At 35.4% G+C, this 19,913-nt stretch overlaps 1 protein-coding gene across 1 annotated transcript in view; it reads left to right on the plus strand.

Annotated features, from left to right (window-relative positions):
• Positions 1-19,913, plus strand: part of PPFIA2 (PTPRF interacting protein alpha 2) — a 343,185-nt gene that overhangs the window by 222,988 nt on the left and 100,284 nt on the right. Inside the window, exons 4-5 of the mRNA XM_054207175.1 lie at positions 1,405-1,569; positions 13,108-13,182. Coding sequence (XP_054063150.1) covers positions 1,405-1,569; positions 13,108-13,182 — 240 coding nt within the window. The remainder of the gene's footprint in view (positions 1-1,404; positions 1,570-13,107; positions 13,183-19,913) is intronic.

The following is a 19,913-nucleotide window of genomic DNA, read 5'->3' on the forward strand; positions in this document are numbered from 1 at the left end:
GATCTGCTGTCAGCCCTAGAGGCATCAGATGACAAAGCTTGTGAATTTCTTTCTCATATGCTTTTGATAAATACAGGCCATCACTTGAAGTCAGAAATATTCAGAAATGGCAGAAATATCCTCCTTTCTTTAACTATGTGGAGTCATTACAATTCTTAATGTATTAACATTGTTTGCATATGTGTTCACTGTTTTCTGTGAATAATACAGTTATTGTAACATAATAACCAGGAGCACATCCAGAGACAAGAACCACGTTTGAAGCAAAGATGACATCAAACCCTAATCATTCCTGGCTTAATAGAAATATATCACAACTACAATGTGATTACACTCTGGTTTTGCTCTTCTGTGTCTATTAATTCATGTAATAATAAAGGTCTTTGTGGGGCTGAGAATAACTATGGATCACAGACACCTATATATCTTTACTATTAGTAGCTATATTAAGAACCACATTGAGGGAGAAATAATAAACAATTATCTATGCAACTTTCAGATTTCCAGTTCGTTGACTTAGATATAATTGTATGTTGCAATTACAATGCATTTAACATGCATTGTGATTCATGAATGTAGCTACCCTGCTTTAACCTTACAGCTAACCAATTCTCTTTTATGTTCAGATAGTAAGAACAGCAATGGTAGCCCTATGAAAGTATAGACAAATGGGGAATTTTCTATACCACATCAACATAACATTTTAATTTTTATTTAACCTCAGAGTAATAATGAAAAATAATTATCATATCTTTTTACAATAGGTTATTTAAATTTTTTTATAGATATTTACAATAGCCTGAAATTTCTCTTAACAGACCTTTTTGTCTTCCATCATGTTTGTAATATAACAGGGACAATAAACATTTTAGAGCACATGCTAGTGACAAGCGCCATTAGCTGTGGCATTTAGAATGAATAGTCTTAAAAATTTAATAAAATACACTGTTTACTTTTAAATATATTGTTAAGTAACTTCCAGTATAAATTAAAAATATATTACAGTTAAGGTGAATTAATTATACTTCTTTACTATTTTTGAATGATGCTTCAGACTGATTTTCATTGCTATTTGGTTGTTAATGCTCATCAATGACTATCACAAAACATATTGTAAATACGTGCTTAATTTATCTAAACAGTGACCCTATGCTGAGTGACTTGTTGTTCTTGCTTTTCATAACAGAGTTTTAAGTGAAATCAGGAGTAGATTTCCCATTTTTCTGTTTATTCTATCTATCTATCTGATTTAGAATCATGAAATACTGTCAGTAATTCCAGCAGTCTCTCCCACAATGATGTTGCCAAGCAAATTGCCATTTGGTACCATGCACTTTGTACTTTAGAATTTCCACGGCATTTAGGTGCAAAAAAATTAATAACCTTTTATATCAAATCCAATAGCTGTTACTGGAGCATTTGGAGTGCCTTGTCTCAAGACACGAAAGGTCACTGAGGATGACAGTGGTGAAACGGCAAGCACAGTCTCCCTCAGGAGTTTCCAGTGAAGTTGAGGTCCTCAAAGCTCTGAAATCTCTGTTTGAGCACCACAAGGCTTTGGATGAAAAGGTACAGTATGGAAAAAAAGCTTACTAAATACACTCTTTAACTTACTTAACTGTGCCTTATGTTGCACCAGAGCAAAAGTATTGTTTATTAACTTCTTGGAATATGTTCTGTACTTACAGCATTTACACATGTCCAGAGAAATCCATAAAAATGTATGACAAATAGCTGTAACGCACTTCACTTTAGCTGTCTTTTGTAGGCAATAGTACTGACTTCAAAATAAGCAAATCTCAGCCCCTACCAAACTTTAGTTTATTTAGCACTAAATAAACATGACACCATGGAATTTATTGTTTGTATGATATGCTTTGAAGTTATTACTCAGAAAATGTAGGTATCTCAAATTTTAAAAACACACAGAATAAAAAGGCAGAATGAGATGTTTCTAACTACATAAAGGAACTTGCCTCTTAAAATTTTTCAGGAGGAAATCCTCCTAAGTTTCAGAGATGTTTTTGGCATTTACTATGTAAGCACAGTGTCATCTCTACAAGTAGGGTAACCTAAAGTGAGTAGTAGATCCTTCCTTATCAGAGGTAATGAAGGGCTTACAGAATCAAGATAAAAATCACTGATGATAACTGCATATAGTCATGCTAATTAAGGGGGTCTTTCCCCTGGATTCCTGTGCTGGAAAGAATCCTTTGTGTGAATGAAACTTTGTGCAATTATGAGGGATCACCTTGAGCATTGCTTTACATTAATTCAGAAATCCAGTTCATGTCTAGAAAAAATATGCTCAGAAGATGACGTATCTGAACTAGTAAGAGCCTCGAAACTACACATGTAGGGAGCACATGAGAACCATTGCTCACAAGCAAAGAACCTAGTTCCTTGTGGGGTCTGTCTTGGCTGATTTGCTTGGGCTCATCGCGGCGGCTGAGTTGCTTCTCTGTTTGAGATGGTTGGGTAAGAGGAAGAGGAAACGTGCAGCACCTGAAACTGCTGAGCTGGTCTGTGTCGTGGTTTAAACCCACCTCACAGAACCACGAAGCCACTCCCTCACTCCCCCCAGTTGTGATGGCAGAGAGAATCAGAAAGTTAAAAGTGAGAAAAAACTCGTGAGTTGAGATCAAGACAGTTTGATAGGAAAAGCAAAAGCCGCACGCACAAGCAAAGGAAAACAAGGAATTCATTCACTGCTTCTCATCGGCAGGCGGGTGGTCAGCCATCTCCAGGAAGGCAGGGCTTCATCACGTGTCATGGTTACTTGGGAAGACAAATGCCAGAACTCCAAACATCCCCCCCCTTCCTTCTTCTTCCCCCAGCTTTATATACTGAGCATGCCGTCACATGGTATGGAATAGTCCTTTGGTCAGTTGGGATCAGCTGTCACGGCCGTGTCTCCTCCCAGCTTCTTGTGCACCCCCAGCTGGCTTGCTGGTGGGGCGATATGAGGAGCAGAAAAGGCCTTGACTGCCTAGCAACAACTAAAAGCACCAACATGCTGTCAAAAGTATTTCTTATCCTAAATCCAAAACATAGCACTATACCAGCTGCTAATAAAAAAGTTAACTCTACCCCAACTGAATCAATGACATTTGTGTAAAACTAATTCACTGGTCTCACAGTAATAAATTTAACTTCGTTACATTCAGAAATACACGCAGAAAGTTGACTATATTTAAGGAACTATTAAAAGAAACAGCTTTATGAAAAGGGTAACAATACTTATATAGTAATATTTATTTTTCATTGCTAATAAAGGTATGAAATACTGTGGGTTTTGAGTAATACTGGGTTAACTATCAGGTTCAAAGTTAAATGAATTTAAGGAATTTATGCCAAATCAAAATTTATTTTGTGTTTAGGTTTATCTCTTTAGTTATATATTCTATTCAGTTACATATCGTGAAAGCATATTTAAAGAAAATCTGGAAAAGGGAATATAATGAATTCTAGCCACTGTAAACAGTTAATTGTAATAAGATGTAATAAGACTGGATGTCATTAAGGTTTACAAAATCCTGTATTATTAAAAATACCTTTTGAGGATTGATAGGGTTTATAGTCTCAGCTTTGACCTTTTGTCTAACGCTTTAAACACTGATAAAACTATAAAGAGAGTAGGGAACTGTTCTGCTTTTATGCTTTCTGACACTGTGTTGGGTAGATATGAGAAATAATAAGAACTAAACTTTAAATAGATTCTGATTATGCAGCAGTTATACTTAAAACATTTTCTTTTGTGAATGTTTTAGTGTTTAGGTACTAAGAAATTTATTTTACATCTCATTTTGAAAATTATTGTACAGAATTATATTGAAGCTAAATATAATATTTTGACCTGTATTATTGAAAAGTCTATTTTTTTTTTTTTTTTAATGTAACAGATTAAAATCAGTGTTCAGTTCTTTTAAAAATTTTGGAGTGACACAGGTACATCTTAGGTATGTAATGGGTCTCTGTCCCAGTGCTAATGATATTTATCAGTGTAGAAAAATCCCATCTGCAATAATATTAACAGGACATTTCTTACATTATCAAAAAGTTTTAAAATTCGTTGACCAAAATTACTTTTTCCTGTGTGCTATTCATCTATGCCTTGAACCTTTTTTATTTTGATATAATAAATCATATTTTCATTATAAAACGTTCCAAGATCAATCAAGGAAAGTTTAGTAAATCATTTTAAAATAACTTGTTATAAACCTAACGCACATTATTTTCAGGTACAAATCCTGTCTAAAATTATGTTTTTATTTTATAGTCTCTCTCTTCAGAAGGATTGGATCAAAGATGTTTTATATATCATCCAGATACCTGATAATATAATGCTATTGCATTATACCACACATTGTCACCATTATTGGGATTTTTATTCAAAAATAATGCAAGTAAAAAAGACTGCATAAACCCAAATGTGCTAAAAAACCTTCATGGAATGTGAGTCATATATTCCACGCTTTCTTTGGCAGAAAAATGATATAAGTTAGATTTGTTTCAGACCCTTCAAAAATAAGGTATTAATCAATCTATGAAAATTCGTTGAAGTTATTCAGAGATTAGTAGAATAACGTAGGTTCGACCTGCTAGAGGACATCTGCCCCAAGCTCCTACTCAAAGCAGGGCCAGCTGTTTCAGGTTGCTTGGGGTCCTGTCTAATCAACTTCTGAGTATCTCCAGGGAGATATTCATACACTCATTGTATTTTTTTTTCCATAATACCTAGCTGGAATTTCCATTGTTGAGTCTTGCACCTGTTCCCTTTTGTCCTGTCACTCTACATCTCCAAGAAGCAGCTGTCATTTTTTTCTCCACATCTTCTGGTTAGCTAGTTGTAGACAACAATAAGGTCTCCCATGAGCGTTCCCTTCTTAAGTTTGACCAGACCTACCTCTCTCAACCGCTTCTCATATGCCATGTGCTCCAGCCCATGACCAACTTGGTGGGCCTTCCTTGAAGTCTGTCAGTGTCTTTCTTGTACCAGGGAGCCCAAAACCAGATGCAGTCTCAAAAGTCCAGAGGGGAATAATCATTTCCCTCAACCTACTGAGTGAACCATGTGTCTGGCCTTATCCACCCCTAGGTCTTTTCTGCAAACCTGCTTTCTCTACCTCAAGACTGTCCCATTGCCTGGGGCTATTCCATTCATAGTAATGCGATGCCACTTGGACTTTGTGTCACTGATCACAAACCTCTGAGCCTTGCAGTCCAACCAATTTTCTGTGCACTCTATAATCCACTTATCCAATTCATATCTCACCCCTTTCTCTGAGAGTAAATGGAAGATCTTGCAGAAGGCCTTGGTAAAGACAAAGTAAAAAATTTTCATTATTCTCCCCTCATCCATGGAGCCAGTCATCTCATCACACCAGGCAATAAGGTTGGCCAGATGTCATTTGCCTTTGGCAAAGTCATACTGGCTCTTGCCTATCACCATCTTGTCCTTTATGTGCCTGGAAATGGCTTCCAGAAAAGCTTGATCAGTAGCCTTCCCAATACTGGCCAGCTTGTACTTCCCTGTATCTTCCCAGGACAATTCCTGCCTTTCATGATGGTGGACACAACATTTGTAGCTTTTCCACTCATCAGGAATCTCCCCTGACTGCCATTACCTTTCAAAGATGAAAAAGGCCTCACCATGATGAGTTAATCAAGTCTCTCAGCACCCTTGGATGCAGCCAGTCTGCTCCCTTTGACTTATGTGTGTCTTGTCCTGCAGTCTTGTGGATTATGCTTCGCTCTCACAGACTCTGCTGCTATGCTCAGGGAGTCCTGACGGCAGAACTTTGTAGGAAGTACTGAGGCAAAAAAACACGATGTATGATATACTGATGTCACAGGAAATAAACACTGCCCCATCAGAAAATGCACCCAGAAACAAAGTAGGCTAACGGATAAAGAGTAATAAAAACTGTCAAAAGTGCATTGAAAATGTATCACAACCCTTTGCAAATGAATAATGGAAACTTTAATTTTTTTCTTCACAAAAAATGTTGACATCAAAACCAATAATTTAGCGGTTACACCCTTGAAAAAGCATAAACTCATATTTTCATAGAAATGTTTGCCTTTTAAATTTACAAAAATCCTAAGAAAGTCTTTACCTTCTTCCTAAATGCAAATTTTCTTTCACGTTTTCACTTCCTACACTAAAACAGCTTGAGGTGTTGTAACAAGCTCTGCCAGAAAACTTAGCAAGGATTGCTATGTACACAGTACAAGAACTACAAAAACATCCCCATTACTATAGCAAAATGCAATGAAAAATACAAAACAGACTGGAAGACAGAAAATAAAACATATCAATTCAGGGTTCATATTTCCAGAAAGGCCTGCTTAAGTATAAGGAGGACTAGGAACGATATCTTATCTCAAAAAGCCTATTTGCTCTTTATATGTTACATGAAGTCTGGGCTTTGCCTTCACCTTTTGTCCAAAAGGTAGACCGACATAGAGAGATCATGGCCATGACTGCATTATTCAGAGAAAGCATGACCGTCATTGACAGTTATTTCAGTGTCTGACAGTTCCTTCGGCATTCCTTCACTCCCTGTAAAATGAAAACTTGTCATGAGCTTCCCATGCCAGAGAACCAGTCCTTTTTGGCTGAACCCAATAGGTACATCCTAGCGAGTAGAAGGTGGTAAGAGGATGCTATTATTCTTACACCATTGTCCATATGAGATCCTAGCCACGCCAAACAACAGTCTTCATGGCCTGTTCTTGCATAGTCATAGTGTATCTTGTGAGAATTTTCACTTTAGGGCATGGGGATAATGAAAGAGTTAATTTAGTTTATAAATATTTAGTGTTTAATGTGTATCTCAAAGAAATCTCATTGTGTCTCCTTGGGTGAGTTGTGTCACAGCAAATGAAGTTGATACTGCACTAACTGTATTATAGTTATTTAGAAATTTAATTTGCCAGAAGCTATACATATTTTCAAACATCTTTACATAGCTAATTATGCTAAAATTTTTAGAAATCTGGAAACACAGGACATGGGCAGTTCTAGTACCAATTCTAGATGTTCTTTATGTTCAAAGTTCAATTCAGGGATTGTCTTTTCTAAGTGTAAGGTTAGGTTATGTCCCACAAACAGTGAGCATTGTGAACAAAATGCAGGGTTTTAAACAGTAGAGTTTAGGACTGATTATGACTGGGACTGGTGTGAAATCCTGAGTTAACATTTATAATAGCCTTTGCTATTGCCTAAGTGACTTGAAATTTGCAGCTGTATTCATAGGGAATGTAGTCTGTATGGAAACTTCTCTTCAGTTAATCACCCGTGACCTTCTCAGTGCTTCTCAGACTTCTCTTACTGCTGCTAAGCACCTGATATCTTTGTTTTATTTCATGCAATAAATTAGAAATAATGTAACACAGCACTATGAAATATTCTGGGGTATTATATATGAATATACATGGAATAGTTTATAATACAGCAAATGAAAATGAGGTTTACTAGACATCATTACAGTTGAATAGAAAATAGAAGCTTAGATTAACTTCATGGTTTGAATAGATACTGAGTATAGATCACAGGAAGTACATATTCCTTATATGAAATTCAGGAAGAACACAAACTAGAAAAATGGTGATTTTATTTATACCATCCTATAGCTATAATTGACTTCTAATATCTGTCTGAACATGTTTATTTTCCAGCAAACATTTTTCCTATTTTGCATTAAACGTTAGATTCAGCACTTAAAATGTTCTTTTGGAAAGAAGAAACTGTTTGAAGCAACTTCTTCTTCAAACTCTTTTTTTTGTCAATTTTTTAAGAAAACTCTCCAGTTGATCTTCACAGAGGAAAGCAACTACCAGGTGTTATTGTCCTAGCAAAGATTAAAAAAACATTGGTTTGTTTAAGATTAATTCACGGCAGAAAAGTGTACCTAATACTCTTGCAAATAAACCTGACCTGTTCGTGTCAACATTATCACTATTTTGTTATTCATTACCAGGTAGCTAGAAGAGCTTTTATTCAATAGCCTGTTCATGAAAGAAAAGTGATTCAATTCCAGCATGTGCAAGGGTTTTTTAAAAGCTCTTTGTGGGCTGCAGATCTGGAGAGAAAGAAGAAAGAATTTGACAGCAAGGAAAAAAGTGGGAAGCAGTTGCTAGGAGACGGAGAAAGATGGGTGATATTTTGCACCGACAGCAGTGCTAACATGACATTGTCTATGTTACATTTCAAGCTAATGTGGTTGCATTTAAAAGCCAGAGGAATACCCAGTCACCTGGGCACATATTGGATAAAGCCTCTAACATGGAGAGAGCAACCCTTTTCTGCTGTGGCTGTGGCACTGTAATGGGAATCTCTCCTTTAAAAATGCATCTTATAGCATGTTCTGATAGATCAGGTGACATCTGATTAGTCGTACTTTGTGAAACCTTATTTAGTAAAGCTTTATCTAGTGTCCAAGAAAACAGAAATACATTGAAGGCCTATATGAAATTTAAGGAGTATGTTATTTCTGAAGTGATAAACACAATCTCACTAAGATAACGCTTACTTCTATGAACTACAGTTACTCGCTGTCTTTGACTTACGGGAAAGAAAAAGCAATGTAATAATCTAATCATTAATTTACATTCATCATTAAAAAAAAAAAACAACAAACAAATTATCAGGTAAAAATAGTTTGCATTTGTTCCAGCTCTTTTTTCTCTAACAAGGTTGTGACCAGGAACACCACTCTTTCCTGCACCTCTGAGAAATGAGAATGGTTCTGTTTATTTTGTTTCTTGTATCATAAATTTGAACAGGGAATCCAATACAAAGTTTTTTGCAATACATTTGTATATGGCTTTTCAGAGGCTTTGGCTGTTGCCCCATATTTAGATTCAAATGCTATTCAGTATGAATTTACAAAGTTCGGGAAACCTTTAATACAATTACTAGCTAGTAAATATTGCTTAGAGTAAAATCCTTTTCAGAATATATGTATAGCGCATACTTTACTATGGCATTTGTAGCCTGTATTCTTTCCTGGAATGTGAATGACCAAACCTGACATTTTTATTCAGCTTTTGTGTTCTTCCCCGAGTTTGTTTTGAAATGAACTGAAGACTGTGAAAGGAATTTAAAGCAAGAAATAAAGTTAGTTTCTGGGCTATAAACCAGAGCAGATTTCTGCTTCAGAGCAGAGAGATGATGTAGCACTTTTCCTCTTTTTCACTGACAGAACCAAATACTTCCCTTAACTTTAACAGCTGCTATGAGGTGGTTGAATATGAAGAATTAGTTGAAACATTTCCAATGTCACCATGGCAAACGTGAATCTGAATTAGTTGTTCACCTGTCAGATGAAAGGAAAAAAAAAGTCTTCTGTGCCAAGGCAGAGTTGCTTTCAGTTCCTTTAGCAATTCTTATATTCAGAGAACAAATAAGGGCCACCAGACTGCAATTTTGGTTAGGTCATTATAAAAAAGGCAGTGCATCAACTGTGTACATATAAGGAAGGCAAGGCAAAGGGAGGCAAGGCAAAGGAAACAACTTCCACCTCTTGCTCTTTGTCACGCTGGTACTGTTCCATGTTGTTGCTGAAAATAGCTCAAGAATGAAAAAAAATGGATTTGAATATAGTAGCTTGATATTCTGAGTGAAGACGCTAATTCTCTACCTATTTTTTCTGAAGTGCCATGTAAAAAATGCATCTCCTAAATTTTCTTTGAAATAAATGCCTATTATTTCCAGGGAGTGTTGTTTTCAGGCTTTAGAACTTCTGTACAAAACCCACTAGGATTCAGTTCTACAGTGGCACAGTGTATAAAGGTTGAGGATAACTTTCCTGATCCCATCTCCTTGTGGAGCTCTGACATTCTCAGTAATGTGGCCTAGTTGGCCACACTATTCAATGTGAATGCCAGTGTTAGACATAACAGAATTTTTAAACATGCACTCTCATGTATAAAACACTTAGGCTTGAATACGTGGAGGTTTCAGGAAACTTATGAAAATTTAAAGTAAAATTATCAACTCATTTCATTTCATTTTAGCTATTAACAACTGCTATCTTGTGAATTTTCTCTCAATCATCTTGTCCCTCAGAAGTACTTACAGACAAGAGGACTGAAGCCAGAAAGATGACTGTCATTTTTCCATGTATTTTTTACATCTAAGCTGAGATTTCTGTTAAGAAATTGTTGTCTGCCAGCTCCCACTGTGTTTAGGGAGGTTGAAATCAGGCAGGATTACACCCCTAACTGGTAGGACGTAGACTTTAATAGCGGAGAGCTAGTGAAAAACAGAAACGGTGGTGGGAAGAGGAGCAGGATACAGAAAGAAAGTTTGGGGATGCACAGAGGAATCCAGGGAATCTCTGGGAAGGGGGAGAACATGGTAGGAGTAGAGAGAGGAAAGATGTGAGTACCGGGTAGTGGACTCATGCTGCCTTGGACTTTTCATCCATCTGGTAGGGAAACAGGTCATTGAGCAGCCCTTGGAAGCTGGTAGAAGAACTGGAGACATAATACCGTTTTTCAAGCAGAATACGATTTAAAAAAATAGGAAAAAGGAAAGGCAGATGAAGTAAAAAATACTTTTTTAGCCTAAACCTTAACCCTAACCCTAACCCCTAACCCTAACCCCTAACCCCTAAACCTAACTCCAACCCTAACTGTCCCTAAGTCCAAAGTTTTTCAACTACAGCCAGAATAATTGATGCATCACACATTTGGTGTGCAGCATTTTTATGGAAAATAGATTTAGATGAAATTTATGAATAAATAAGAATTAGTAAATATAATATTTCAAATTAATTTTACATATTCCAAGTGTGTTAGAATTGAATGCTAAAAACATTATATAAAATGATTGTGATGATAGCTTATGTACTACCATAAATCTAAAGCTACCATAAATCTAAATCTAAATAATTCTAGGAATTATTTACCTTCTTTTGGAAAGCAAGCTTTATGAGTAAAGATTTTTGCATACAACTTTGATGAAAAATAGCACAAAAAATTAATAAATAGCAAAAAATTTTCGGGTTCCGTTGCATATTTTCACTGCATTCTGTTGTTCTGGTGTATGAAAACAGTTGAAACAGTAATGAAAATTTGTAGTAATTTTCCCTCGTTTCCCTTCCACTCAGAGATGGCTCAGTCAGTGCCACTCAAGGTGGCTTAAACTTCATTTGCATCAGGTGAAGAACAGGCACAGTCAGTGACTGCAGCTCAGCTATTGATTACGTAGTCACACCCTGTAAGAAATGTCCATTTCAGCTACAGCATGCGTCTTTGGGAACATTAACAGCTGATTTTTTTTCAGTCTTATAGTGCTGAAGGAATAGAGGGAAATTAATAAATCAGAAATTTGAAAAAAAAATTGAGGATTCTTTCTAATCTTGAGAGCGTCTTAATATTTCTTATGCCTTAACACTCTTCAACTCACTTTTCTTTGCTCCTTTGAGCACCTTGCATTTCTGATTTCTGGTCTGTTAAGGCTAGCAATATTGTTTAGTGTATGGTAAAACTATAGTTACCTGAGACCATTCAAACAATTCATGTGAATACGTAAAATGCACTTTCAATTTTTGTTTCTTTCGATAAAGCTGAAGTATGTAAAAAGGACCAAATAAGTCAAAGTACTGCATAAGCACCTATATTTGCATTTGTCAGAAAGGCTGAATAGTTTTCTTTTTTAGTGTACATTTCCCGAATATGTATTTGATCTTTAGATTTAGTTAGTTTTAAAGTTTAGTGAACATGCTATGTTATAGTTTTGCTAAGTAATTTTCATCTACCAAAGTCTAAGCCATTCTTGGGATGTAGTGAGTCTATTCGCAAAATTTCACTTCTATCAGTAGTAATGGAAAATAAAGTATGTAAGGAAAGGTAATATTTATTAGACTAAGAGGTATCACTGGAAAAAGTATGAAAGCATTAGGACATACACAACCTTTTCAGGGATTTCCTGTATTTGTCAAGGGTGTGACAATTTGTACATGCATGAAAATGTACAATGTTCCATTGGAGGGTTTTTTTGCTTTGTTTTCCAGCTACATCTGTTGATCTAATAGAATATCCTTACTTTCCCTACAAACATTGCTGATAGCCTTAAACGTGCCTGGATCATCAGCTGGAACAGCATTACTGCAGTGTAGCTGTAATGGGGATAGAAATATATCCTGAGTGTTGACTGATTAGCCAGGTTATAAGTTCATTTAATTTGAGGTGCCTAATGAAGTTGTATAGATTAGGAGAGGAGCTGTCATAGGCTCCCTTCATAGTCAGAAGAGAGAGAGTCCCCTGCACACAGCACTGAAGATGGCTTTAGGTCTGACTTGCCTTTGGTCATATTGGGAGGCTGGTAACTTCATCGCCAGTTTAGGTTGTCTGTCACTACATGAGCTGATGCTGAGCCTGAGCACTCAAACAACAGTAAATATGTCTTCAGAGGTATTGAATTATTATTATTTAATAAAAGTTAATATTTAGTAGTAATTATAATATTATTATTATTAATAATAATAATAATAATAATTGAGTAGATCATAGATATCCTTAGAGCAGAATAGGTCACCTAAGAAACTGGTAGAAACACAGCAGTCTTTTCTGCTTGTAAGAGTAAATCTTGTTCATGACTTTTTGCAAAACCCAAACAAACTGCATGATGATCTAAAAAATCTTTAGTATGTATGCCTGAAGGCAATGCTGCAAGTTATTTTTTCAATGAATTTGTTGTATACAATTAATATGAAGAGATTAGTTATATTCCATGGAGTGGACTGAAAACATGTTTTTTTCCTTATCCTTTGTAAAAGATGTGAACAACGTTTTATTTTTATGCCTGATGTGGTCTTAGAATATTTGCATTTGCTGTGAATTCCATAAAATTATAGGCAAACTGGGGAAGAGCTGTATGACATTTAAAGTTTGACACCTGTTTTCATGGGCTGAGTCTTCCTGTAGTTAGGTTTAAATGTTTACTGCACAGTATGTCTCATGAAACTCCTTTCATGCAACACACATGCCTGCAAATGGACTGACAGGGCATACAGTAGTGCATATGGCAGGTTATATAATCTTTAAAGACTGATAGAATTTACGTTACTGCACATATTTTGATTTTTCTTCTAGGTAAGGGAACGACTGAGGGTTTCTTTAGAAAGAGTCTCTGCACTGGAAGAAGAACTAGCTGCTGCTAACCAGGAGGTAACATAAAACACTTTCTCCCCTTTTGAGGTTCAATTTCTCTAATACTCTGTCCCTTGTGTTCCCTGTCACTTTTCTTAAAACTGTGAGAAAAAAAAAAAAAAAGATAAATTACCTTCTGAGTAAGCTGCTCAGTGAGGCTTGTTTAAGGTGGTTGTAAGATTAATACAACCTTCTGTTTAGTGATTTATTCCCTTCTTCTATTCCCTTGTAAGCAAGCCAAAATCCAAGAGCTAGTGACAGGTTCCCACATTTCTTATTGGACATAAAAAAGGAGTGAACCAATGAATATGTCAGATACTATAAACAATTTAATAACCTGAATTTCCATTTTACTATAAAATTAAGTAAAACACACATATATAGATATTATATAAATGTTAATATTGGTGGAGGAAGAATTATGGATGACCTTGAAATTTAAATATGTGTCTTTTAATTGCAGTGTATCATGGTGAGCTTGTGGTGCCATATAACTATTATGAACTTGGACAAGAGATTTTTTTCCCGTAGGGTAGTTTGCATCCTGTTCTCTTTTATTTGAAAGGGTGAACAGCAACACATAATTGTATTGCACACACAACTGTACACACACATAGAAAGGAATTTTGCACCCCAGAGGCCAGAAAATATAAAATAATGGCGTCTGCTGGTGACTTTACCATTCCCATCATGTTCTGAATCCCCACCTGAAGTGTTCTTCTCACACTGTCAAAAATAAGTCAGACAAGAAATAGAGTTGTATTAAAGCTATTTCGGGTTATGTCCATTTACTGGTGTCATTTCACTCGGACTTAAGACAGAAACGAAAACAGCCACAGACGAACTTAAAGTACTACCAAATAATTCTGGAAAAAATGGAATACCTGTAATTCAGAATAATGTGTGATAATGTAAAGTAGAGATTCATAAAGTAATTTTTTTCCAATATTAAACTAGAAAAGTTACATTCTTAAAGTAGCTTCTTAAAAATAGGGTCTGCAATTAAGATGCTTTTTATCTTTTATACTTTTTATAAACTATATACAAGGTATTTTGAATCATCCCTTTCTTCTCTGAAGTAACTGCACTTTGTGCAAATATAAAATCCCTCTTTTATTCTTCCATTTCATAATGTCAAGAATACTTGAGTTAAAATGATTTAGTTACACTATGTTGCGTAATCTGTTATTTGCACTAGTGTTTACTAAATAGAAAGCAGTCCTTTTGGTCAGTCAAGCCAAGTAAAATGCATCACACGCCCCTAATCCCTCCCATTCATGGTCCAATTAAATCCAAGTTCACTTCACTGGGCATGGGACCAGGTCTTCAGAGCATTGCTTTGTTATTTGGAGTTTTAAAAAAATTAGTGAAACTTGTATTGGCAGTGAGGAGTAAAAACACACACAAGAGAATTAAATTAAATTAGGACTTTCATAGCCTTTCTTGCCCCAAATCCTTAGAAATGTTGGACAGACTTTGTGTCTACATGATACTAAAACCATTTAGAAGGACATTTAATCAACCAAGCATAACATGACCATTAGCACAATCTGAATACTGTTATTCCAGTTTCCTGTGAGGAACTGTTAAAGCTGAAAAATGGAAATTCAATTAAATAATAATGAAAAAGAGCTAGATGGGAAGAGATGTGGAAGACAATGAGTGGATTATTTTGAAACGGTTAATGCATTTGAACAAGAGTTCAGATAATGTTCAAACAATTAGTTATTTAAATGAGACAAAATTAATTAGAGAACTGCAATATACAAGCCTGGTTTTGTACTAGATTCCACAGCGAATACACAGGCATGAAATTTAAAAATGTATTTACGAAAATAAATGGGCCACGTTTCCAAGGGAATCGAATATATGTTTTTCAGTAATTTCTTTATTCCTGTCACTCAGTGTCTGGTCTTACAAGAGAATTCATATTTTCTTTCATATCCATTTTCTCATACTGATAGTAAGAGTGTGCTACATATTCAGGACAATATCTAAACATAAAATGATGCCAGTAAATTTGTCCCATGATTAAACGAGTATATGGTTAGGTATATAAGAAGTATCAGATTCAGGGATAAAATAGTAGAAATGTGTATGTTAAGATAGCACCTTTCTCTGAAAGCTTATGGCTGTGTCTCTGATGGAGAGCAGCAGTGAGAAACTGCAGACACTCATGAGCACTTATTGGAAATATCCTTATATAAAAGAGAAAAATTGAGAGAGAGAGACTATAGCTATAACTTTCCATTATTAGACATTAAATAAGCTCTTTTTTAACTGTCTTTGTAGCATATTACCTACATACCAAAGTGGTTGAAAACATCTGTAACTCTGGTAAAGTCGATTTCATCTTTAGTTGCCAACACCATGTTATAAATCATTTCGTATTTGATAGGGAATAGCAACACGCATTGACTTTAAACTGCAGGGGCCATTGAGATGGCAGTTGGACCTGTTGGGGGAACTTAGCTTGTGTAGCCAATATTTGCGTGGAGTCACACAAGAGTGATAGAGAAGGGCTTTGGTCTGCAGTTCCAATAGTGGCCATTGATACGGCATAAGGCACTGTTGTTGGTTCAGTTGAACTTCTCAGAAATAAGAATGTCTGCCAAATGGTTCATTTCTGTTTTGATTCCGTCAAGGCAATATTTTCTCTAAAAAAAAGTGATTATGTTCTTTATCTCCTTTTCACATAAATGCTACACAGAAATTCTTTTGATTTTATGTAATATTTTTTAGTATGCTAGCAGTTTGTAATATTTTTTGAAAGTCAATTTTCTCTATAAATTAAGGTTTAAAATATACATCAAATTATCAAGGGGATCCTTATGTTTACTACCAGTTTAACAACAATATTATAGGGGTAGAATTAACCAAATCAGTTACATTAACTATTCTACTGAATATGAAGTATTGGTTTTAAATTGTTTCAGGCTGGAGGATACTTACAGGGTACATCAGCTCTTTATTAAAACAGGTTTGCAAACAATAAACATTAGACTGTATCTTACAGAGCAGGGGATTCAGCTCAGAAAAAGGACTCCTGAATTTGGGTGTCTGCATGTGAGCCGGATATCTAAAATTTGCCTGTAGTCTGTGGAGCTCTAGTAAATCCAGTCTGCCAGATAACCTGGCAGTTAATCTGCCAGGGCTGCCAGATACAACAGGAGAGCAGCATCTGTCTGGAGCCAGAGGTGGGGAAGGAATGCCCTTTGTCACTGCGATGACACCAAATGCCTGTGTTAGGCACCTGACTCTCATAACGAGCACATATGTAGGCATCTAATGCATAGACAGCTAAATTTAGGTGAACCAGTTTGTTCACAACTGGTAGATGTTGCCCTATTCATTGTCTCTGTTATAGCTATTGTTAAAAATTTTCTGAAAAAAATTTACTTTCCATTTTTAGTTAAAATGACCGTAAAACATAGCTGTATTTGCTTACCCCTCCGGTGCTTTTAAAATGATTCTGGTTTTCATCTCGTTCCGTGTAACCCATGGTCTCTCCAAATAGCTTTGTCGCTGAAGGTTATAATTTGCATCTAGCAATTAGACAAGCTGCAAGTGGTATATCCAATACCAAAGCTCAATGGTACAATAGTGTCTGTCTATGAACATTTTGAAGGCAAATGTGATGTTTTCCAGTGAGTATATGAACATTTTCAAATACCAACAAGGTTCTGCTAACCAGCTTCCTTTTTACACACTAATTGTAGAAGGAGTCTCATTTACAAGGGAAGAGGGATGCGAATTTTCCTTCCTGGTTTTTGTCATTTATGATCTTCACGGAAATTAACTTTAATATTGAAATTACTGAAAAGTTAACTTCTTTTGTTCCACAGCTTTTGAGATCCTGTTACTAGCGTTACAAGTGTGAGTCTTTGTTAAAAGTATGCTAAACTACAGAATGTGCAAACAATACACTAAAATATTTCTTTAGTGCCATATATCACCAGGAACTCAAGCGCTAGTGGCTTCCACAGGGTAGGAATATATAGATTATAGACAGGTGGTACCATGGCCCGTAGTGATGCTTTTAAATCCATTTCTGCTGCAATGTGATGTGTTAAATGACAACTGTTGTGATTTCCATTAACAAATTTTACTGTTTCTCAGAATTCTCAACAAATTGTTTCCAAAAAAATGACCTTTAGAGCTTTTTCCCAAGGCTTGTATGCAAAATTAAGCTTCATACATAGTTAATACTATACTGGGAAAAAGTAATTTTTTAAATGACTGCTCTTACTTTGCACATGAATTTTCTCCTGCCCTTCTTAAATTTTTATCCAGCCCTTGTAAAATCTTCCTTTGTTAATAAGATCATATGATAAGTGGCTTTCCAATGTTCCTGGTTAATATGTTGGCTTTTTCATCTTTCCTCATTAGTAGAAAATGTGGCGTGGAAAATACCGCTTTAATTACATTTATTATCTCAAAGATATACTTTAGGAACCCAGAAAACACTGGGACTGTGTAGAATATGAAATTAGAGAAATCACTGGATTTGAATTTATATATCGCTGTACTACCATACGCTTTTCTTCAGCATTTGTTGAAAATGCCAGTGCTGTTTGCAAATGCCAAACAACATTATATTGCTTCTGTCAATTGACACATACATTATATTTAAAACACTTAGGCTTCCTTTTAAAACCTCATTCTTACAATTTCCACTTGCTGCTACAGAATTTTACTCAACCTTTGAGGATAAATTTAACTCCTGAAGCTATCAGAGAGATTGAAGGAGATTTGGACCATAGATCTCTGCTTCAAATAACTGCACACATTCTCTTATTTGGGCAGTGTGTTTCTTCCTGACAGTGGGTTAGTTTATTCATTAGGGTGCCCTAATCCTATTTTTTATAGCATCCATGAAAGCATTCATAACTGGTTTACATCACTGAAGAGAAAGAATGATTTGAGATTTATGATACTTTAAATTCTGTACCAGAAACACCAGAAATTGTAGCCACTTATCCACCCAAGAACATTCAAACACCATGTTAATTGCCCAACTTTTGTATGCAGGGCAAGTCTAGAAAACAGTGAATAATGCAGATACTCTAACAGTTGAGAACAATTTTGACTCTGACCATGAGGGATGCTGCAGACACGATTGTAGTATCATTACTGCTAATGAAATATTCTGTGATATTTAGTATATATGTATTTTAATGTAAAACCTTAGCTAACTATGGGGTGTGGTTGCACATGAAAACATACTGTACCCCCAGCTGTTTCAGGTCCTATTAGCTTAAGGCACTTTTTGTTACAGGAGTTTCCTGGTGGCCTTAGCCTTTGTATGTTAATACAATGCAAAGTGATTTTTAGAGCAGAAATGTTGTTAAAGGAATAGTTTGCTGAGAAAAATAGCATGTGCATTTCTGGATAATATACACAGCATTTCATCAATCCAAAATTCAGAAGTGATGGATATCAAATCTCTGGATGAAACTCGGTGAAATTCAGTGACTTTTTTTTCTGAGCAAGTCCAGGCTAGCTGGCTTATACCTATTTCTAGTGACTTTAAGTATACTTTTTTGTGAAAAATCTGAGACAGTACCTCATTTTACTATATTTTCTCAGAATGACGTAACTGAAAGTTATTGCTTTATAAGCTCTCTTGTACATATTAATTTTTTAATTTATTTTTTTAAAGCTATAACATTACGCGGGTCTAACTCTGGAGACCTTCTTTGTGGTCTGAACTTTAATTTTAAATGTCTGTGTAACTGTGCCAAATTACATCTTTTCTGCAAAGTTGCACATAATTAAAAATATCTTGCTTTGAAATGTAATCTTTATATGCTATATGTAATTGCTTTTCATTCTGCCTTTAACCTTAGCCATCTAGTTAAATGTTAACTCTGCAAAAAGTTATTGTTCCCTTTAAGTTTTAAATGCAGTAATGAAGCAAAATGGTTTTATTTTTTTTTTGTGAATGTTTCTCATACTCCGTGTTCCACTGCATTAATTTCTGTCTCTACACATTTGAATCAGGATGTGTGGCATGGCAGCCGAAGAGGTTGAAACAGCAGCACTGCATCCCTCATTGACTTATTTTTTTACAAAGTCAAAAAGAAATAAGTATGAGAAATATTCAGTTAAGTTGTTATAGCTATTTCTTTTTATGTCCTCAACTAATTCTAATCTAAGTTCTTGGAGGAAAAAAAACATTAAAATTCTTTGTGAATATTGAGGGTGGCAGTTTCTTCCGCTGAAATGGTAGATTCAGGCTACTAAGCATCTTCACTGCAATTCTGATGTTTTTCTTAGAACTTTGTGTCATGGCTAATGCTTCTTTTTCATTTTATTTACTTGTGAAGTTCTTGATGAGATTTTTTATATAAAGATTTGTGGCTAGAGTGAATCCCAATGTCACAGAATCGACACTGAAGAGTAGAGTTTAATTTTGCTCTGGTTATTCACAAAACAGCCCGAGATCTTTTGCACTTCTCAATTTTCTTCTATGGCACATCCTTACGTATCCATAAGCATACGTACATTACTCTTAAACTGATATAAACTGTTAACTGCACTTTCTGGAAAAAAGAAAAATCTAAGTTTTGTACGATAATGCTTAAAGAAACATGGCAAAGGGTAAGAAAAAAGCTATGTAAAACTTTGATTTGCTAATTCCTCTTTCTTTACTATTCCCCCAAACCTGCTGTGCAGCTATGGAGCAATTGTTTAAAAATACATTAAAAGAGCAGACAGCTAGATGTTTGAAATCTATTTTGCAAATC

This window comes from Rissa tridactyla, chromosome 1, assembly GCF_028500815.1.
Source record: "Rissa tridactyla isolate bRisTri1 chromosome 1, bRisTri1.patW.cur.20221130, whole genome shotgun sequence".
Taxonomy (NCBI): Eukaryota; Metazoa; Chordata; class Aves; order Charadriiformes; family Laridae; genus Rissa; species Rissa tridactyla.